Source organism: Lagopus muta, chromosome Z (genome assembly GCF_023343835.1).
Source record: "Lagopus muta isolate bLagMut1 chromosome Z, bLagMut1 primary, whole genome shotgun sequence".
Taxonomy (NCBI): domain Eukaryota; kingdom Metazoa; phylum Chordata; class Aves; order Galliformes; family Phasianidae; genus Lagopus; species Lagopus muta.
Genome location: NC_064472.1, coordinates 12,494,736 through 12,517,224, shown reverse-complemented (window position 1 = coordinate 12,517,224; position 22,489 = coordinate 12,494,736). Strand labels below are relative to the sequence as shown.

At 41.4% G+C, this 22,489-nt stretch overlaps 2 protein-coding genes across 3 annotated transcripts in view; one reads left to right on the top strand and one right to left on the bottom strand.

Moving 5' to 3' along the window:
* The window catches only part of WDR70 (WD repeat domain 70), a 153,257-nt gene extending 146,675 nt beyond the window's left edge, over positions 1-6,582 (bottom strand). Inside the window, exons 1-4 of the mRNA XM_048930753.1 lie at positions 6,516-6,582; positions 6,370-6,432; positions 6,101-6,184; positions 3,553-3,667 (exon numbers count right to left, since the gene is read on the bottom strand). Coding sequence (XP_048786710.1) covers positions 3,553-3,667; positions 6,101-6,184; positions 6,370-6,432; positions 6,516-6,540 — 287 coding nt within the window. The 5' untranslated portion in view covers positions 6,541-6,582. The remainder of the gene's footprint in view (positions 1-3,552; positions 3,668-6,100; positions 6,185-6,369; positions 6,433-6,515) is intronic.
* A 1,781-nt stretch (positions 6,583-8,363) lies between these two features.
* NUP155 (nucleoporin 155) overlaps positions 8,364-22,489 on the top strand; it is a 37,914-nt gene continuing 23,788 nt past the window's right edge. The window contains exons 1-15 of one of the 2 annotated variants that reach the window (XM_048930734.1): positions 8,364-8,540; positions 10,012-10,149; positions 10,489-10,585; positions 11,728-11,798; positions 12,678-12,770; positions 13,564-13,730; positions 14,155-14,260; positions 14,526-14,599; positions 14,905-14,996; positions 15,134-15,231; positions 15,648-15,800; positions 16,219-16,319; positions 17,871-18,041; positions 18,475-18,585; positions 19,510-19,604. In XM_048930734.1, the coding sequence (XP_048786691.1) occupies positions 8,405-8,540; positions 10,012-10,149; positions 10,489-10,585; positions 11,728-11,798; positions 12,678-12,770; positions 13,564-13,730; positions 14,155-14,260; positions 14,526-14,599; positions 14,905-14,996; positions 15,134-15,231; positions 15,648-15,800; positions 16,219-16,319; positions 17,871-18,041; positions 18,475-18,585; positions 19,510-19,604 (1,703 nt within the window). In that variant the 5' untranslated portion in view covers positions 8,364-8,404. The remainder of the gene's footprint in view (positions 8,541-10,011; positions 10,150-10,488; positions 10,586-11,727; positions 11,799-12,677; positions 12,771-13,563; positions 13,731-14,154; positions 14,261-14,525; positions 14,600-14,904; positions 14,997-15,133; positions 15,232-15,647; positions 15,801-16,218; positions 16,320-17,870; positions 18,042-18,474; positions 18,586-19,509; positions 19,605-22,489) is intronic. The other variant, XM_048930733.1, reaches the window with a different exon arrangement.

Sequence of the window (22,489 nt, the reverse complement as noted above, 5' to 3'; positions counted from 1 at the left end):
GCAGTCAGTTTCCTCAGAAGAAGCCTGTGAGGGACAGCGTCAAAGGCTTTGCTGAAGCCTAGGAAGACCACATCAACAGCCCTTCCCCCATCTACCAGACTGGTCACCCAGTCATAGAAGGAGATGAGGTCAAGCCTGGTTAGGAAGTATTACTTTTCAGAAAGGGTGGTCAGGCACTGGAATGGACTGCCCAGGGAGTTGGTGGAGTCACTGACCCTGGGGGTGTTCAAGGAAAGGCTGGATGTTGTGTTGAGGGACATGGTTTAGTGGGAGCAATTGGTAATAGGTGAACGGTTGGACTGGATGAGCTTTTAGGTCTTTTCCAACCTTGGTGATTCTATAAGCACGACCTGCTTTTCACGAACCCGTACTGGCTGGGCCTGATCCCCTGGACACTGCGTACGTGCTGTGCAATCTCATTCAAGATGATCTGTACTATAACTTTCCCTGGTACTGAGGTCAGGCTGACAGGCCTATAGTTCCCCAGATCCTCCTTACGGTCCTTCTTGAAGATGGGAGTCACATCAGCAAGACTCCAATCCTCTGGGACCTCACCAGTTAACCAAGAGCGTTGATAGATGGCTGAGTGGGGCTTGGCAATCACCCCATTTTTTAATTTTTTAAAATTTTTTTAAAAAAAACACCTCCTGCCCAGCAGCCTGCCTGGTAGGATTTTTCTGAAGAAGAACAGGCTGGAAGCTACAAGCCGCCTTTTTTGGCCCCTGCTTTTGATGCCCTGTACATCAGATGTCTCACTCTGGGTACCCAGACTTTTCCAATGCTTTCCTATATCTGTCTTCCTACTGTCAGCCAGCGTTTCATTACAGCCATGGCACAAGCAGACGTGAAGGACCACAGATGTTGGTAGAAAATACCAACAGGAAAAAACTGCACGTAGTTCTCCCTGCTCATGAGAATTTCCACGCACATACATGCACATCAGTTGTTCCCTTTTATAAGATAATTATAACCATTGTAAACAATTCTGGTAGCAAATTACTTCAAGAATCAATAGAATCACATTGTTCTGGAGTGACCAATTTCTTGTTAACAACTGTAAAATTAGTAAGGATGCTACTAAGATAATTGAATATATTTGGAATTTTAAGAGAAAAAAAGGTACTATTTAGGGCAATGTTGCCATTTTCAAAAAGATAGAATAAGTTATATGTAAGTTCATTTTATAGTAACCAAAGTCTACATGAAAGAAAAAAAGACCGCAAGTCCTATGAACCAGATTTCCTTTGTTGCAGGATTTTCCCTAGGAATTTAGGCTAAGATACAACGGGTTCACCTCCTTCACTGTGTTGTTTTCAAAACTAAGTTCTAAACTGACCATCATAATTTACAAGAAAATAAAATTATGCAAGCTGACACGTTCAGCTTCCAGTTTATGAGTTTTTCATGCCATGCACTCCCTTTTCAATCCTCAGGGAAAACAAAGTAATGGAAGGGAACAGAAAGGAAACTTAACATCAACAGGACTTGAGTGAGTTACCCAGGCCTACGCAGGAACATTCAACTATTGAAAGCTAGTAATTATCTTCTTTTACACTAAGTACCTAGATTTCTCCCAAACCCCTTAATAAAATGAGAAAAGCTCTACATCATTTGTCTATCAGGTGCTTCACTTGATTCCTTACACTGAAGTCACCCACACAGTGCATAATCACACTACATCCATTTCTTGCCAACTTCCATTGTTTCATCAGGAACACATCTGAGAACATCAAAAGTAAATGGGAGTACAGAATGCTTTTCCCTCCTGGATAAGATAAAACACAGATCAAGTACTAAGTCATGTTATTTCTGTGAGAGTTCACAGCTCACTTGACCTTTCTATAGGTCTATGCATACAAAAGAAATTTTGTAACAGAAATTTGTTGTCTGCGATGCTACAAGCTTGTGCTCTTCAACATTTTTATCAGTGACTTCGATAGTGTGACTGAGAGCACACTCACCAATTTTGCTGATGAGTAAGCTGAGCAGTGAGCTGACAAGGGAGAAGGAAAGGATGCCATCCAAAGGGACCTGGAAGCTTGAAAAGCGGTCCCACGTTAACCTAACGTGTTTCAACAAGGTCAAGTATAGTGTTGCAGCTGGGTTTATGGCAATCCCTGACTAGGAGTAGAATTCAAAGTGCAGCCCTTGGACCTGGGGTTCTAGTGGATGAAAAGCTGGATGCAAATCATCTATGTGCACTTGCTGCCTGGAAAGTCAACTGCACCCTGGGCTACATTAAAACAGGGGTGGCCAGCAGAGAGAGGGAGGTGATCATCCCACTCTGCTCTGAACTCATGAGGCACCACCTGCAGTACAGTATCCAGAGCTGGGTCCCGCAGCACAAGAAAAACGTGGAGCTGTTGGAACAGGTCTAGAAGAGGGCCACAAGGATGATCAGATAACTGGAGCACCTCTCCGACAAAGAAAGGATGAGGGAGTTGGGATTGTTCAGTCTGAATAAGAGAAGACTTTGGGGAAACCTCACTGCAGCCTTCCTGTAAAGAGAACCTATAAATCAGAGGGAGACTGACTTTTTACACAGGCATATAATAGGACAAGGAGAAATGGTTAGATTAGATGTTATGACAGTGTGGCTAAGCACTGAAACAGGTTGCCCAAACAAGCTGTGGATGCCTCACCCCTGGACTTGTTCAAGACCAGGGTGGACCAGGCCCCAGGCAGCCTGATCTAATACCTGATAAAGGAACTCTTACTGCAGCATGGAAGTTGGGCCATCTAATGATGGTCTTTGAAGTCCCTTCCAACCCAAGCCATTCTATGATTCTGTGATTCTACCACATACAATCTGGCTACAAGATTCGTACAGATCTACCAAGGTACTGATGGATTATAAGACTGCAATAGATACAAAAAACTACAAATTTACAGAACATTGATCTCAACAATCCCAGTCATGCAATGGAATAATGTAGCCTCCATTATGCTTAGCTATTTTTTGTTACACAGCATTTAAGAATTCAAGCAAACTGCCAGAGCAGTAGCATTTGCTGTCTGTCACAGACAAACAAACTTTAAGAAGTTCTGGAATAAATTTCAGACTGAAGTCAAACAAAAATACTTCTCAACCCTACCACTACTCCGTATAGTGTGCATGCTTAAGAATCCATATCTACACTACTTTATTTTGTTGCAAACATGAACAATTATACTTACATACAACCGAGAATAATAGCCGGTCATTAAGTCAGAATCTGTATTAATTATACTTGCCCATATCTTGTCAAACAAAAAAACAACAAGAAAAAAAATACAGATGGCATTTTGTTAAAGTATGCCAAACAAGATAGGGAGGAGACCATAAAATTTACTATTAACTATATACAATATTCACAAATATTGAGACATCCAAGAAAGCAGAGAAAAAGAAAACAGATTTTACACTTCAGATAGCACAGACACATCCACAAAAGTTAAGCAACGCTCATGCACTCCATCCCTCTCTCCCCCAAAAAGAAGCCACAAAAAACACAAACTCTTTCAGATAAGAAAGCTGTTAAGTGACACTTCCAATCATAACTAAGTAAGTACCTTGGCTTTAATGTGGACACAGCTCCTGTTGCACTTGAGACTGAAGCTGATGGATCAGCACATGAACTTTTACATTCTTTTTCAGCCCGGTCCTCCTGCTCTCTTTCACGAGCCTCTGAATGAAGAGCATAGAAATGACAAATAACAGAACTCAGAGTTCTACTGAGTGAAACAATTACCTTCATTTTACGACTTACATAAGTTATTTGAAAAAATAACAGTAAGTAAAGCATTTCACCTGAAAATGGCTTTGTTACTCTTTCAAATAATTAAATTTCCATTGCTACCATAAAGATCGCTCAGAAAAACTAAAAAAAAAAAATCCAAAAAACTTCCAGTTATTAGTTTGCATAGTTGATCATATTTGCCAATAGCTGGAAAGCTTCTCATACAACAATGGCAATATTTCAACATTTTCAATGTTGTATTAAAATAGTACGAATCACTTCAGAGAGCTCTTGAAATTTTCATAGCAAGAAACTGAGTTAGAACTGAAGTTATCACAGGTGCAAATAACTTATTTCCCATAAATTATATTTAGTTATCTTTTTATTTATTTTCATTTTACTTATTGAAAAAGAATTCCAGTAAATACCAAAGTAAAATCAAACAGAACCATCCATTTCAAAGTTGAGTTAGGAATCTCATACAGTATGGTGGGGTTAAGATACAAGAACAAATAAAGCTGCCATAATTCTAAGAGTGAGATACAGCTAATCTATTTCTAAGAAATCTCAAATAACTTCCACATAGCAAAGAAAAAAAACCAACAACTCTCCTTCTATATGAGAAACAAAATTTTCCTGTTTGCTCACAATGCACAGAAACATTTTCCTCCAAAAGAGAAACAGAAACAACTATAAGATACAGATTCAGATGACACATTATTAGTTCTCCTAATTCCCAGCTAAAGGAGATGTTCTCAAAAGAGATCATCACAATTATTTCAAAGTTAGAAGTCAGTAGTGTACTTTATGAAAACTGAAAAAAGTTCACAATACCATATTAAAAATAAAAAAAGCTGAATTACACACAAAGCTTTGTCATTTTTAGTAAAATGACTAAACTTGTGATCAATCATATGCTGTGTTTCTTTTATGGAGAAAACTCTAGAAATTCTTCTTAAGGACAACAGAGGAGAAAAGATGTCCAGATGCAGTTCAAAATGTCTTGATTTAAAAACATTACACTTCCTTGTATTAGTTTATAAAATTTCTCTTCTAATTTTTTGATAGGAGATGGTTTCCCAAAAGAGATCATAGTTTGATGTAAACAAGAATCTGAGTTTTCAACATGAAATAAACATTACTGTATTTTGATTTGGTTAGTATAGAAAAGGGTTCAAATTAAACCCTGGAGTCCCTTGTAAATCTGAATTTCACAATGTCTGAAAGTCTGTAACGTCAACAAGCATCCACAGAGCTGAACCAGCATGATTCCATGTAGAATCAAGCAATAAAGAACAACCAACACTGCACTGATCTCATTCTTCCAACAGAACTGCAGTTTCCTAATGAAGGACTTCCAGACTACTGTCTTCATAAACTGAAACACTTCAGAGAGAAAATAAAATTTTATCTCAGCTATAAGCTTCTCAACCATAATCATATGAATAACACAAAGAAAAAGAAACCAAACTTGGTTTCTTTTTCTTTTCTTGGTTTCTCAAACCAAAAAAATCCACTCCATTTTCTGCACATACTAAGTGGAAGCAGAAAGCACAGGTGTCTGGAATGGCAAAAAGAACTCTAGAACATTAGCATCTTCCATATTTGGAATACTGTTTGTTTAGATAAGAGAAGGAAAACATACAACTCTCATCACCTTTTTCTTGCAGGCCAACCATTCCCAGCACAGTAGAAAATAGAAAAAATTATGAACTGCTGCGTAACTAACTGTATGTCACAGAAGACATTTCCCTACTATTCTGCATGTCTAATTTAAAGCTCTCTGAATCAAGTTCCCTTTCAAAATAAAAACAATAGTTTTGAGTTAAAGGATGGGACATGGGGAATTGATTTCAAACTAAAAGAAGGTAGACTTACATTGGACATAAGAAAAAGGCTTTCTTACAGCAAAGGCAGTGAGGCACCGGAACAGGCTGCCCAGAAAGGTGGTGACACCACATCCCCAGGGACATTCAAGACAAGGCTGGACCAGGATCTAAGCACCCTGATCTAATAGTAGGTGTCCCTATTCTTCACAGGGGGAGAGTTTGACCGTTTGACCTTTAAGATCTCTTCCAACTCAAACGATTCTGTGATCCTATGATGAGTCTTATATTTAAATTCAGCTTTCTTCCTGGGTCGGTGTGTAACGCCTCACAGTAGGAGTCCTGCAGTCGCTGATCCCTCGTACACTCTGACAACATACGCAAACGAGTAGTTTTTCCTATTTATCCATCTCCACTGTGTTCGAGATTGCCTTCCTGCAGCACAGCTGCACTACTTCATTCCCTAAAAGCCAGTCTGAGCCACCAAAACATCACTCCAACGGAGAACAAAACGCGTTTTAAAACACACTAGCTAACTGCTCGCGCGTTTCTTACCCAAGACCTTCCTGCTCCTTTCCACAGCAGTTCTCCTCGTCTGCTCAAACATGGCTTCGAGATCGAAAGTCCGAGCCTTCTTCCCTAGAAACGCAGACAAGCGGACGGTCATCGCGGCTCGCCCGGTCAGGGGCGGTACGGGCCGCCCAGGCAGTGCGAGTCACCGGGCCCCGCCGCTCGCCTCCCGCCCGAGCCCCTCGCCGAGGTCCGCCGGCCGCAGCGATGCCCCGCCTCCCCTCAGTCGCTCCCCGTCCCGCATCGCAACGCACCGAAGCCCGAGAAGCCCATGGTGGCCGCTAGCTCCGGGTCGGCTCCCGCCTGCATCTCAGCGTCTGCAAAGAGGAGAGGGAGAAAATAACGGCGGTCAGCGAGAAGCGACAAGGCTGAGTCCGGCCCGGCCCGGCCCGCCACTCACCACCCTCAGCAGCCGGCGGCTCCATGCTGCGGCCGGCCCGGAACCACAACAGCCGCGGCAGGAAGCGGCGGGGCGGAGAAAGGAGCAGCCGCCGGCACCGCCTCACAGGGCGAACGCAGTCTTTTACGTGTCAGGGGTCAGCCCTTCTGTCAGCCACCAGGGCGTTCGGAACGGTTCTGGAGCCAGACAGCTGCTGTGATCAGAATCACACAGAATCACAGAATGGCCAGGGTTTGAAGGGACATCAAGGATCATGAATCTCCAACCCCCCTGCCACAGGCAGGGCCACCAACCTCCACTTTTAATACTAGACCAGGCTGCCCAGCGCCGCATCCAATCTGGCCTTGAGCACCTCCAAGGACGGGGCATCCACAGCCTCTCTGGGCAGCCTGTTCCAGCACCTCACCACTCTCTCTGTAAAGAACTTCTCCCTGACATCCAACCTAAATCTTCCCTCCCTCAAAACCATTTCCCCTTGTCCTGCTGCTATCTACCCTTTCAAAGAGCTAATTCCCCTCCTGTTTGTAGGCTCCCTTTAGGTACTGAAAGGCTGCAATGAGGTCACCCTGCAGCCTCTTTTCTCCAGGCTGAACAAGCCCAGCTCCCTCAGCCTGACTTCGTAGGGGAGATGCTCCAGCCCCCTGATCATCCTAGTGGCTCTCCTCTGGACCCCCTCCAACAGCTCTGTCTTTCTTGTCCTGGGGGCTCCAGACCTGGACACAGTACTGCAGATGGGGCCTCACAAGAGCAGAGTAGAGGGGGACAATCACCATTCTGTCCCTGCTGGCCACCCCTCTTCTGATGGATCAGGACACTAAATGTGATGTATAAAAAATGGGCTCGTCCCACAAAAGCCAGCTTCTCCAGTTTCCAACATTGGAAGCATTTCAGTAATGCAAAGCACAGCTACTGTGCTCACAAACAGTGTATTCTGAGTTGGTGGACCTGCAAGGCTCACTGACACAACTCTTGGCTCCACGCAGCACCACTCATAGTGCAAACCCAATGTCTGAGAGCAGCGTCCCAACACTTGCCTTATGGACCCTTCAACCATCTTTGTAGCTCTCTTTGTTAGTCATCTTTGTTAGTTTAACACTAACAGATGTACATTTCATGTCGTGCCCAGACAGCACACAGCCCTTAGTAGAGCCCTGAGCCAAGCCAGCACACTGCATCTCAGTGACAGCGATGGATGACCCCGGATTTTGTAAACCCCCTCATCATAAACATGACTGCTACATTAAGGCGACTTCTGCTCCTGCACTTCAGCTCAGTCTGTGTGTATGCCCACAGAGGGGCCTGTGCTCTTTTTTGTTCCACACTGACACGTTTGTTCAGCAACAGCCATGAACGTATTACTTTTAGAACCCGTATTTTAGTTTAGCAAAAGGAATTCATAACTGATACTAACAAAACTTTCCATTTCAACTTCAGCGGGTTGAGAGTCTTATTTCCCTTAATAACTGCACTGGGAACATAACAAATACTTTCATCTTTTGCCTCACAAGCACGGCTGTCGCTGAGGCCAAAAGCCAGCAACAGAACCGCACCAAACACACAGCCGCGAGCACGGCTCTCCTGCAGAGACCCGGACCACCGCTCCAACCCGCCCGCCAGCCGCGCCCCGCCCCGCCATTACGCAACCTCTTATCACACGCCCAGCCCCTCCGCCTCAGCCCCCCCCTCCATCTCCGGAAGGCGGAACTGCGTCAGCCGCGCGAGGCCTGTCGGGATTTGGCGGGGTGCGGAGCGGCGGGTTCGCGCTGTCTGTGTGCGCGGGGGCGGCACCGCCCGCTCGGCCCCGCCGCCGCTCCTCGGCCCCGCCACCGCCCGCTCGGCCCCGCTGCCTCCGCTCGGCCCCGCTGCCTCCGCTCGGCCCCGCCGCCGCCATGCCTGCCGCCATCAGCCCCGCGGCGCCCGCCGGGCACGAGGCGCTGGAGATCGCGGGCCGCATCGTCGATCGACAAATCCAAGACGATCGCTGCTACCCGGACCTGTCCGAGCTGCTGGCTGTGCCCGCGCCCGGTGAGCAGCGCCCCGTCAACCTTCGCGTGCGTCGCCTCAGCCGCCCCGCTCCCGCTTCCCCTCCCGCCGCCCTTCGCAGGGCAGCCACGCGAGCCCGGGCTCCACCTCCCGCCCCGGGCCGCCATGGTCCCTCGAGGCCCTGGCGGTAGCGGGACTGGATCTGTCGCGGCCGGGCCTCGTAATAGAGGCAGCGCAGTGTGAGAAGCGGACATGTACCGCTCCTGGGTCCTGTCTCCCCCGAAGGGATTTGGGCGTTTGGTTTCCACTGTGCGGTGCGCCTCGTGTTGCCAGGCATCCAGCGGCATCCTGAAAGCATGGGCAGCCTCACTTTCTCTCTCAGGCTACTTTGAATGACTTTGATTTCTCAGTAGCCACATGTCACGTGTAGTTAGGTTGCTCTGAAAGAAATGCCTCCTTTTTGATTAAAGGAAAATGCAAGAGTTACATAGAGAAAAATAACACTATTTGATAAGGCAAATTCCTAGCTACAAAACACTGTCAACATAGTTGTCATCATTAGCTATGCATTTTCACCAGTCGTGAAAATGAACCTGCATGCCACAATCTGCACCAGCAGAGGTGACCTGCAGCCACCACTGCTGCTGAAACGTTTTCCTGTACTCACACCCACTGTTTGGTCGCCACAGGCATTCAACAAGCAATGAAAGATGCCAGTGGGTGCCATTTTTTGGCATGGAGAAATTCAGTGACACATCTTTGCTTCCCATGCATTTCCATGTCGGATGCCATTTTGTCAGACTCTCCCTCTGCTGCCATCTGTCAGAGGGCAAGAAAATGTAATGGAATATTGGCGGGAAGGTTCAGTGTCTGCTGCCGTACTCCATCATCCACTTATGTTCTGGCCAACAAAATAGGAAGCATTACTTTCAGAACAGCCTTTCCTAGTTAAGATGTAGGGTGTAGCTTTTCTCAAACGCTGTGTCCTTTCTGAAACGTCACAGCAGCATTTCCTACTTCGTACAACCACCAGCCTGTATGAGTGAGCAGTAAGGAGGCACTGTGGGTGATCTGGTCAGTGTGCATCCAGTGGGTGTTGGGATGCCTTCAGATAAAAGTATGAGTGCGTAGCAGAAGTGTAGTTGCCTGTGCCATCAGAGAGTTGCATTACATAAGATAATATAGAGCCTTGGGAAGTTTAACTTTATGCTAAGAGCTAAGAATACACTTTTTCTAGGTGAATGAGTATCTCCTGGCTTGCTCACATGACATTTATTGCCAGGTCATAGGCAATAAATGAAAAAAGGGCAAGAGAGGATCTTGGAGAAAACAGCATAAAAAGTAGCTTGGGGCCAGATTAATTATTCTAGTAGTTAGTTTGTAAATCTTTTCAGATTTATTTTCACAGATTAGGAAAAGAAAAAAAATTGAGGAAAATAGGGAATTTTCTTTGTGTGTGTGAAAACATCCAATTATTTATAGGAACACTAATTTTTGTTGTTCTTAATTGCAGGTAGCCCTACTGTTTCTGGCATGACAGATATGGATTATCCTTTGCAAGGTCCAGGCTTGCTGTCTATCCCTAATCTTCCAGAAATCAGCTCGGTTCGCAGAGTCCCACTTCCCCCAGAGCTAGTGGAGCAATTTGGACGTATCCTGCTGAAAAATAATGTGTTGGGTTTTGTATGTGACAGTACTAGTATTGAACTTCTACACTTTTATAATCTTTTTTCCCTAATACTTCTGTCAGACTCCTATTAATGAACTTTGATATTGTTTATATCCTTATTTCAAGGCTCCAAGTGGTAATAAGGTCAATTTGTGTAGAGACGCTGGTGGAATTAGTTCCTGTATAAGGAACTTCAGGCGCTTATGGTACATAGTTTGTGTACTGTTCTATCTAGAGCAGGTTTGTTTTTTTTTAATATTCCAAAGGAGATTGCCTTTGCTGGTCTGAACTCATTTCTTCCTTACATCAGTATTACTTCAGATATGCAATGCAATTGCATGATGGGAGTATTTCCAGAAATCAGCAGAGCTTGGCTAACAATTGACAGCGACATTTTTATGTGGAACTATGAAGATGGGTATGTTTAGAACATGTTCTGGATTATATAATGTTGATAATTATGTCTTAACTAAGCAATTGTTATAGTTGGAGATTGCTTACCTGCAATGCAGAGGTGTGCGGTTCTGTTGAAGTTACCTTGATTTCTTTTAGTTTTTTACTAAAACTTCTGAGTAGCAAGTGTTGAAGGAGTTTTGAGAGTTATAATGTTGACAAATTCTCTAGAGATGAAAGAACTACTTAAACTACTAAGAACTATTTAAAGTACCTTTTCTTAGATTTCAGCATTAGATGATATCCTATAAATCCTGTTTTATATGTGCTAGGCTTTGATTATGCCAAAGAAAGTAAAAAAGTTGAAAAAGTGTATTAATTGTCTGACTCTTCTAAGTAGATTGGGTAAGTATAGTGATCAGTGGTTATTTAGTAGTAGTGTGGCTGTATACTCTTAATTATTTTTAAGGTTGTGTGATGGAAGCTTTCCTGCGTAACTTGTTTGAGGGATGCATAAAATTGAAAATAATCTAATAACCATTTCAAATGGCAGTTTTTAATATCCAGATTTGTCAGATTCTTTTTTTCTGCTTATTTTCTAGTGGTTTTTATGTGTATGAATATTAAGAATTTCTTTATAGAATTTGTTGTGTTTTGTTTTATCCTCACATCACTCCTCCCCTTACGTTTCCATTGTGTCATAGAGTATAAAGCATGTTAATTAACTATTTACCAGGTAATAGAATTCTTTATGGTGTTAGGTTGCTAGGGAGGAGGTTGGAACTTCTTTTTGATAGATATTTTTTGATACAAAAAAGATGCCATATATGTTCCTTTCTCTAGATGTTGTCATTACAGATGCTAGTTAATGTAATTCAGAGTGGACTGTGTAAATTAACTAAAACCAAAACCATAAAATAGTGCAGTTTGATTTCAGGTTTAAAATTTTCCCTTAGAGAGATTTGTCATTCTGTTCTGCTGGATCTGTTTTCACCTAAAGCAAAAGGGGGAAGATGTCTTCCAAACATAACAATATGTATTCAAAATGTTTTAAAAAGTACTAAGAATTCTAAAATACGGGTATCTGATATTGTTTACTTTGCTACTACGTGACATCTGACACGGCTTATGCAATTGCATGGTTTTTTTTTCCTGTTTTGTTAACAGTGGCGATCTGACTTACTTTGATGGCCTTAGTGAAACTATACTTGCAGTGGGTCTTGTAAAGCCAAAGGGAGGTAAGAAGTATATGACAGCAATTAGACTTAAAAAGTAACTGATCTTTTATATATGGTTTTTGTATGTACTTCTGTAAAAACCTGTGTTTTACTTGGTATATATGCAAGATAAATTGTTTTGTTCTTAGAAAAATGATCTAATAAATTACAGGTGAAAATTAATGTTAAGATCACATTGATGAGCTTGGAAGAAATCTCGTGTCGTACTAACATTTATGCTGGTAATACGTTGCCACAATAACTTCCTAGAGATTCTGATTTCTAGCGCTTGCAGTTCATTTGATACCTAATAACGTGACATAATATTTAAATAGACATTGAAGTAGCTTTATAAGAGAATTGTAGTTAATTAAGAAAAAAGTGTTTTTTAAGAAAAAAATGTTTTTGAGTTCTTGTATTTCATGAAGTGGAAGCTGAACAGCTGACTATTACTCCTTTGTAGCTCTAGAATTTTCTAGACCACAACCTAACCATACTACCCTAACTAACCACCCTCCGCTAAATCATGTCCCTGAGCACCACATCCAAACGGTTTTTCAACTCATCCAGGGATGGTGATTCAGCCACTTCCCTGGGGAGCCTATTCCAGTGCTTAACAACCCGTTGTGTAAACAAGTGTTCCCTCATATCCAACCTGAGCCTCCCCTGGCGCAACTTGAGACCAACCCCGCTCTCGCTGTAAGCACCTTTCAGGTATTGGAAGAGAGAAATAAAGTCTCCCTTTAGCCTCCTCTTCTCCAGACTAATCAGCCCCACTTCCCTCAGAAATGACTGTTACTTCTAACCATCTGCTGCATCTCATTAATATGGTTGATACAATCATTGTGAGTCTTGCGAGCTTGACTGCAAAGTAAAATTTGGTTTTTTTTCCTTCTTTAGGCATATTTCAGCCTCACGTACGACACTTACTTGTTCTGGCAACCCCTGTGGATATTGTGATCTTAGGGCTCAGCTGTGCAAATACACAAGCAGGTAGTTATCTCCTTTTTTTTTATATTTCTCTATTTATGTAAATTAAAGAACTGGTTGTGCATTAACAATTATGCAAGTATGCATGCATGGTCATGTTATCAGTAACAGATTAAAGCTGAAAACAAGACCACACTTGTGGTGATTTTTAAATCATGTTACAGACAAGGTACAATAATTTCATTTTTATGGGGGGAGTACCTTCTGGATCCCAGACTGATGTGGGACGGTAGAGTAGTACTATTCACATGTTTAATGTGGAAAGAGCATTTGAAACAGATATTCCTCTTAATTAAACTTCATAAGGGGAAGAAGAGATAGCCATGAATCAAGATAAAAAGGCGGTGAGTGTGGTTTGTTAATCTAGTTGTCATTTGTTTCAAACCACAGGAAAAAAAGGAACCTGATACCATTTTAATGGTTATCTATATTAATTAAAAAAAAAAAAAAAGTTGAGAAAATGAGAGAATAATAATCCTTTGTTCCCTTTCTACAGTTTTTTCCAGTGAAAGAGATATGCAGAAATTTGATTCAGAATTGTTGGGGTTGAGAGGAGATAATGATATTTCCTTTCTTGGAAACGTATGCAGTGAGTGTTTTATTTTAATAGCAAGATTCATTACTCTGTAGGTCATCCTGAATAATAGCTATTACAGATTTATTTTAGTAATTACGAAATTTCCTATCATTTTTCATGTTTTTTGAAATGTTTCTAATTACAGGTCTGATGTTTATACAATCTATACTGTTTATAGAACTTAAAAACTAAAAGCCAGAGATTTCTTGTTTATTTAAGGTACTGGATCACTCAATGACAGTTTGTCAGGTGGAATGCAGCTTCTACCAGACCCTCTCTATTCACTTCCTACTGACAACACTTACATTTCTTCAATAACATCCACTGATAATGGACGTATCTTTCTGGCTGGAAAGGACGGCTGCTTATATGAAGTAGCTTACCAGGTGATTAAGCTTTATTTTTTATTTTTTAATGGTTAAGCTTTATTTTTTATTTTGTAATGGTTGTAGGTTAGACTCTTAGACTCCTAAGAATTCTGAAACATGTCAATTCTACCGTCTTTTTTCTTTTATTGTTGCATTACATGGTTTAATTGAACAGCAGCTCTGAGTTCTTATATGAAAAATAGCCGTACAGCTTTGGTCAACTTAAAATAGTTGAGATAATGATAATCTACACCCCTTTCACATAAAATTTTTGTTTTTGTAATCAGTGCTTTCAATTAAGAAATAGGTATTGAGATTAGTGGCATGTATTTAGATTTTTACTTGTTTTCACACTTGCAATTTTGCTGCCTTCTTAGGATAGCTTTTAGTTTGTTTTTTCCTTTGTCCTGAGTTTTCTTTCAACACCTTTTTTGAATTGCAGGCTGAGGCAGGCTGGTTTAGTCAGCGATGTAGGAAAATCAATCATTCAAAGAGCACATTGTCTTTCCTTATTCCTTCATTGCTACAGTTTACGTTCTCAGAAGATGGTAGGTACTGATGTAAAGATTTCCTCAACTGTTAAATATAAATTTGAAATGGTTATCATTCTTTTGCTTAATTTTATTCTAGATTTGTATTCATTATGTGAAACTGTTTGACTTAAATCCTGTAAGAGTTCTCCAGGACTCTTATTTTTATTAACTTGCATTTAATTATTTTTTGGTTATTCTGTCACATTTATTCTGTTAAACTTGTTTTCACCAAATCAGTTGTTGATTTGTTACTTCTCCCTTTTCTTTCCCTACTGTCAAGATCCTGTAGTTCAAATTGCCATTGACAACTCTCGAAATATCTTATACACCCGGTCAGAAAAAGGAGTCCTGCAAGTATGTTACTTACTCTAATAGCTATGTGATATGTTATAAATGTGTACATAATTTTTTTTTAAAGTTTTCTTCAGTACTTGGAAATTCTCTGTATTTATGACAGAGCATTTCATTTTTCTCTAACAAAGAGTTTGCTCAAGACCTAAAATACTTTATTCTGAGGAAAAGCAGCCTTTGGATCTTTGTCACAGATATATTGAAACATGATAATCGGATAAAGATGGCATTCTAGTTACTGCATAATACATGAAGCTGTAAGAGTAAATTCAACTTTAGATCAACTACACTGTACTGTTAACTTGCAGGTTTATGATTTGGGCCAAGATGGTCAAGGAATGGCACGAGTTACTTCTCTTTCACAAAACGCTATTGTTTCTGCTGCTGGAAGCATTGCCAGGTATATATGTAGTAGGTATACTATAAAGAGATTTTCTGTAAGACCAATAGTTTCACAGTGTATTTTTTGAAGGATGTTTTTTTTCCTTGTTTCTTTGGATTGACAGACTACAAGGCTTTTTTGGTTTTGTTTTCCAGAACAATTGATCGTTCTGTATTTAAGCCTATTGTTCAAATAGCGGTGATTGAAAATTCTGAATCCATAGACTGTCAACTACTTGCAATCACACATGCAGGTAAGAAGGAAATGCTAGTTACTCCTCTTTTTAACTGATAAATGTCATCCACACAGTTAAACAAAATTGATGTTTGCCTTTTCACGGAACATTTCATTCTGGTATATCAAGTTATGTTAACAAGTTGTTTTGATATTTGATGCAAGTATAATCTGGTCATACAAATCATTATCCACTGTTTATATCCAAGATAGCCAGCAAAAAGTGGTGTGACAGAAGTAATTCATGATATCAGTGGTGGACCTTGAGTTAAAAACCTTAATGAACCTGTATTTTAACAAGAAGCATGGTAGTAGCTACAGAATTTCATGTATGTCTGAACTTTGCATGTACTTTGTCTAAAGTGGTGTTGCTGCTAATAATGATTAGAGTTACATCAGACTGCCTAGAGTTGACTTTCCTTTCTTTTGGTTTAGGTGTCCGACTGTACTTCAGTACTTCACAATTTAAGCATCCAGCAGCTCGTCCCTCCATGTTAACTTTGGTACATGTCCGTTTGCCTCCTGGATTTTCAGCATCTTCTAATGTAGAGAAGCCATCGAAGGTTCACAGAGCTCTTTATTGCAAAGGTACAGTAGACACGTGTCAGAAGAGTAGTAAGTTTTTTTTTTAATTTTTTGTTTTCTGTGACTGTCACTATTGCACTCTTTTATATCAGGAAGGAAGGGGAGGACATGTTTCTGTGTTGTTGACCCTTTCAATCACGCATATTGATTTAATCCCCGAAGTAATCTTCAGTTTTTTTCACCTAAATTCTCTTCAAACATCTCATGAAGTGTTTTCTACCTACTTGAGGCTCATTTCTGTTTGAACCTTTCAGGGTAAATGATAAGATGCTGTTGATGGTGACCGGCTAATCCTATGACAAGAAAGTCAAGAGTTAATATCTGCTGTTTAAATTGATTGATTTTTGTCACATAAACAATTAATAAATTTAATGCATGTTTATTGCTTCTAGCACAACCTTAATATCCCTGTTCTTTATAGGGGTCTTGCTGATGGCTGCTTCAGAAAACGAGGATAATGACATCCTGTGGTGTATCAATCATGATTCTTTTCCTTTTCAAAAGCCAATGATGGAAACACAGGTAGTAAAGTGAACTTTCAAGTAGTTTCGATGGACTGTAGATACATTTTTTTTTCCTTTCTCTTAACTTGAATAGTATCTACTTAATCTATTAAAAATGGGTAGTTCACAGAAAAGCTTATATGCAGTGTTTGGAAATGCTTATAAAGCTACCAATTAATACGCTTTAAATTCAAAGCATATTAAGGAAAAGTTGCATAGATTCTTTTACTGGTGAACAGAAAGTGATATCTTAGCAGAAATTCCAGGTTCAGCCATACTTTTATCATTCTTGCAAACTACGTATGAAAAGTGATTGCTTTCACTTCTGAGATTTAAAACCATTGTATTGGAAAATATCTTATTTGTGTCATATTTTTGCCTATAGCAGACAGTGCATCATGCACAAGCACAGGAGGACGTGATCTCCCATTGAAAGTAGTGTTTGTTGAAAAGGATGAAGTTTGTCAAGAAAGAATATTTGAAATATAGGTGTAGGAGACTTCAGGTTTCTTTGTCAGATATGCCATGTTTTCATCAAATGCAATCTATTCATTATTTCTTTCTTTCTCTCTTTTTTTTTCTTCCTTTTTTTGTCCCTAGTTGTTACATATGTGGATTTGTATGGAGTTAGTTTGCTTGTGCACCAACTCGTAGATAACATTACATGTGTTTCAGCATTGAAGCAAGACTGTAGTTATCTACTGCTTTTGGCCTTCAAAAGTAGTATCTTAGTAATCTTAGTACCAGTTGTAGAATTTGAGTGAATATAAAAGCTGTAACTTTAAAAGTCAAGTTTTATCTTATTTTCTGTTTTAATAATAGCTGTAGAGAAGCTTCATTGTTACACCTCCTTTCTCTATGAGAACTGATAGGTTAATTTCTCTGTTTTTCCAGGGGTTTTGAAAGTGGCAGACATTAGGTTTCCCAAGGAAAACTACAATATATTATTGAACAGCAGTTGTTTCACATTAGCATGTAGTTTTCTTACTTGAGTTAAGTAATACTCTGCGTGTTGCTTTATATTTAAATACAGAATGCCATCTCTAGCACAAGAAAATCACTATATAGCTGCAAGTTTGATGTTAATCTTCTATCAGACAACAGAATAGCATGCTCCTTTTCTTTGAGATTTCATGTGTCAAGACTAGCTTTTCACCTATGCAGTAAAAAGTAAAATATCTCAATGGAGATATTTATCAATGAGTATTAAGATGTTATAATTATGAAATAAACAAGAGAGTTAGGCAAAGCAGATTAGGATAACAGAAAGAGAATAGATAGAAAGCTTAGCCATGTCCTGGGCTCACTTAGAAAACCCCAGCAGAGCAGATCTCCAGAAGAGATCCTTCCCCACTGGTAGGCAGCTCTTAAATGGGTCCATGAGAGGTGCAGCCTGGCTCCACCCCTTCCGGCAGCACAGGTGAATTGCCTTCAGCTGTGCTCCTCTGGCTGACTCATGGCTCGCCTCAGTGATCAATCAGAGGTTCAGGCTGTGACTCAGTAGTTCCCATACAAGATACAAAATCCAAATCTGCTATCAGAATTTGAATTACGATTTTCTGTTGTTCAGATGACCACCCGTGTAGATGGGCATTCCTGGGCTCTTTCTGCTGTTGATGAATTTAAAGTTCAGAAGATTGTGACACCTCTAAATAAAGACATTATTCCAATAACGGATTCCCCTATCATTGTGCAACAACACATGCTGCCACCGAAGAAATTTGTTCTGCTTTCAGCTCAGGTGAGTATGAGTTTTCTTAATATAGGAGGTCAAATAATTAATATAAAGCTGAAAGGCTGATCCCAACCTGTGTTGGTTCAGTTTGTATGAGATTTTAGAATTGTATTCTGAAGATACAGTGGAAAAAGGGAATACTGCTGAAACTCTCAGTATCTGTTTTAAACTGACTCAAAGCTATTGGGCCTTCTTCTCTCGCACAATGCATTAATCATTTTGTTGGCTTCAGGAATTAATTTTTTCTGCCTTTTCTAGACTTCCCAGAGAATGTGAATGGAAACTGGGCTTTAAGCACTAGTCACGTTACCTGTTGATCCTGTAGTGTAGTGAAGGAAAACTTGGAGAGCAACAAAGATGATAAGCATTGTGGTGAGGTAGAGAGGTATTACCAGTAGCAACTTTATTCCAACTTTGTATTATTTTGGGTTATTTTTAGGGGAGCTTTATGTTTCATAAACTCAGACCTGTTGACCAGCTGCGGCATCTTCTTGTTAGTAATACAGGTGGGGATGGAGAAGATATTGAAAGATTTTTCAAGTTGCATCAGGTAAGAATTTTGACTTGGAAAACAGAAGATAATACTATGTAATCTCAGAAGATAGTATGTGTTCTGTTGTTGATATTACTACCAACTTCTAGTAAACGTTAAATTTATTGACTCAAGTATTACCTTTTCTTTCTGTGTTGTCTTCATAAAACAAGGTTGTATAGTAAGAAATATTTTCCCATTTTCTGATACGTAAAGACAGAGGTGTAGATTGTTTTCCCTAATATTCTTGTGTTTCTTGTTTGTTGAACTGTTGAATGCACTTCTTAGTTTAGGAAAGGAGTTAATTAAGATGAGAGGAGAGAGAATTTTCTTTAAAAAAAAAAAAAAGCAAGAAAGAAAACACTTGAATCCTTACCACTATACAGAAATTTTACATTTTGAAGGCCAGTACAGCCATAGCATTTATCTACTTCTTGTTTTGAATAAATAGCAAACATGGGAAGGGAGGGATAGCTTCCTAAATGGAAGGTTACAGTTCTGAGTTGACTGTTCCTGATTAGTATCTGTAGTGTATGTCTATTTGTGCTTTGATATAGGATGTTCTAAGTGATATGTTAAAATACCTTTCAGATATACCAGCCATTATTGCTTGTATAGATAGCTTTTATTTCAAACAATCTTAATTTACATGGCTGTAGAAATTTCAGAAATCTTTGTCAGAATTAGGAGATAGATGAGATTATTTCCTAGCAGTAAATGTACTGAGCTGCAGAAGGCATACGTCCAACGTTACAGAAGCTTAATTTGCTAAAGTGAGATGCCTCACTGACTGATAATTTCTGTTACTGGAAAGAGCTGATTTCTTTGACTTCTAGATAAAATGATGCAAGAAGTATTACTGCTTATTTATTGATCATCAAAACTTCACATTTCTTATCAACTTGATGTAAGCTCCCACTCTAAATGCATAATGTACCGTAGGAGGATCAGGCTTGTGCCACTTGCCTAATTTTGGCCTGTTCTAATGCTGCATGTGATAGAGAAGTATCTGCCTGGGCTACTCGAGCATTCTTCAGGTAAGTTTCAGTTGGTTTGAATGTTTCAAGTATTATGCTCAGGACCCTGTGGCCACTAAATGTACAGTCTCTTTAACCTGCTGAGTAAGCACTGTTTTTAAATGAGCACAGGCTGTTAAGGTTGGTGAAATATGTGTTGGCACTAATTAGATCTCGCTAGTCAAGCAAGACTTCTTGTTATTTGCCCTCCTGAATGTTTTCATGGGATGTGGTCCATGTGTAGAGAAAGTTATTCTAAAAGTATTTTGATCTGCTTTAAATTCATTTATCTATATTTGATGGTTTTTCAGTTCATTGAAGCAGACTGTATATAGAGAGAGATAATGTCTTTAATCAGAGCAATTCAATTGGAAAAAGAGCAGACAAATTTTGGACCACTGTATAACCAAGATGTTATAATTGCAATATAATCAAAAGAGTAAGGCAAAGCAAACAAGGATCACAAAAGAGAATAAGTAGAAGAGCTTACCCTTGGGTTGAGCTCACTAGAAGATACCAAAGAGGAGGATCTCCAGAAGAGATCCTTCCCCTCTGGTAGCCAGCTCTTAAATAGGTCCAGGAGGGGTGGAGCCTGGCTCCACCCCTTCCGGCAGCACAGGTGAATTGCCTTCACCTGTGCTCCTCTGGCTGACTCATGGCTCACCTCAGGTGATCAATCAGAGGTTCAGGCCGTGACTCAGCAGTTCCCATACACTCCACCCCTTCACGGCGTGAACCAATGATCAGGTTAACAAAAGGGTAAGCTTTCCCTAATACAGAGATCCGGTATATCGCGACGCTTATACAATTTTATCGCGACGTATGTTGGTACAGTTCAAGAGAAGTGATGATTAGTGGATGTCCATACTCTTCTATGGGCCAGTGCTCGATGATGTGCCTGGAGGCATGAGGTCCTGAGGTGCAAGTCCATTCTATGTTCCATCAGTCCCATGCAGACCATCACCGGGTGTTGTACGTGATCTGACAGCAACACTGGAACACTTGATGGCATTTTGTTCCTTCCGGTGGTCCTGAAGGCTCACAGACTCACGGGGTGTAATACAGATGTTTTACAGGTACCAGGAGGGGAAGGTCTGCTCTCCAGGGCAAGATACAGGCCGTATTTCTGTCTTGGGTCAACACTTCCGCTTGTACTGGGGCACGTCCTGGCTGCCTGTACCACACCTTTTTGCCGGATATCTGCGGCTGCATAACGATATCAGGCACCAAAGGAGGTGTCCTGATCTGCCATAGGGACATAATGGGGGTCCCTTTAGCAATAAAGATCGGAGTGTTGACCATAATATCAGTAGGCCATGTACCTATTACTGGAGGGACTACTGAGCCTCCCACCTCCAATAGTCTCCCCCAAGGTGCAAGTAGGCCACACCACTTGGGTCCTACCTGCACCTTCCAGGGCCATTTTATTTTATGGGTACCTGGCTCTAAGTTTTCAGGGGCAGGGAGCAGAAGATTATTTTCATTACCAATTTGAGGTCTTACCTGATGATCAGTGCCCGTAATTTGGATCCTAAGCGGGGTGGCCCATGTCGTCTGCAACATTCTCAGGGCACTGGGTCTGCCATCTCGAGGTCTTTCATTCAGGTCCCGCAGGGTTTCATACAGTCTTTTTGTCCACCCCTGCAAGGACTGGGAGTCTGTCTTCAGGGCAGCCTTAAGAATACCATTATAACGTTCGATGAGGCCTGCCCCTGTTGGATTATATGGCAGGTGGAATCGCCATTCGATGTTATTTTCTTCTGCCCAGCGCTGTATCGTTGCACCAGTAAAATGAGTCCTTTGGTCGCTCTTGATGACTTGAGGTGTCCCGTAGGCAGACATCAGTTTAGTGAGTGCCTTGATGGTATATGCCTGGTTTGCTTTCGGTACTGGATAGGCCTGCAGTAGCCCACTTGCAGTGTCGACACAGGTCAGGGCATATCTTGCCCCTTCGGAACGAGGAAGGGGCCCGATGTAATCGACCTGCCATCGCTGGAGAGGATTGTGTCCCCTAGCAAGATGGGCTGTTGTTTCGGGCAACGATCTCGGTCTCATCTTGGAGCAAGCGTCGCAATCCTGGCATGCCTGGACGATATCAGATAGTTGTATGGGCAGTCCCCATGCTTTAGCAGCTGCCCACATTGTCTTTTGTCCAGCATGCCGTAGCTTCTGATGTAGCCAGCGGGCGATGTTCTCAGATGGTGAATTCTCAATCCATCGAACTCGGGCCAATGTGTCGGCTTCATCGTTTCCCGGTGACTGTAGGGGCTGATGACCAGAAACATGGTAGACACGTACAGTCCTGTGTTTGACCGTATTCCATATATCTAACCACATGTCTTTGCCCCAGATCGGTCGGGCGTGGATAGTCCATTCCTGGGTGGCCCACTGTGCAATCCAGAGAGTGAGCCCCCGGTACACAGCCCAACTATCTGTGCAGATGTTCAGGATACCATCACCGGGTTCCTTGGTTATAACCATCCACACGGCTCGCAGTTCTGCCCATTGGCTGCTCTGACCATCCCCCTCATCGAACCAGATTGTCTCGGTGGAAGGATGGTATGCTATTGCTCTCCACTTGCTCAGGTTGCCCTTGCTGGACCCATCTGTGTACCAGGCATCTTCAGGGATAGGATATTTTCCCTCGTGAACGGGACTCTTCTCTGGTGGAGCGACCAGTATTTCTTTTGGTGCATCACTGTGATACGTAACTGGGCCTAGGATCTTCTGAAGTTCTTCTTTCAAGGGGGATGAAGACAGACTGCTCCTTTGGCTGAGATAGGCGACCCATCGTGCCACTGTTTGTGCTTGGGCCACCCCTGTCTTAGGAAGGTGGGTCAGATCCTTCACCCACCCCTGAATTGGCAGAGTGGTCTTGACTATAACTGCAGCTGTCTGAATTATTG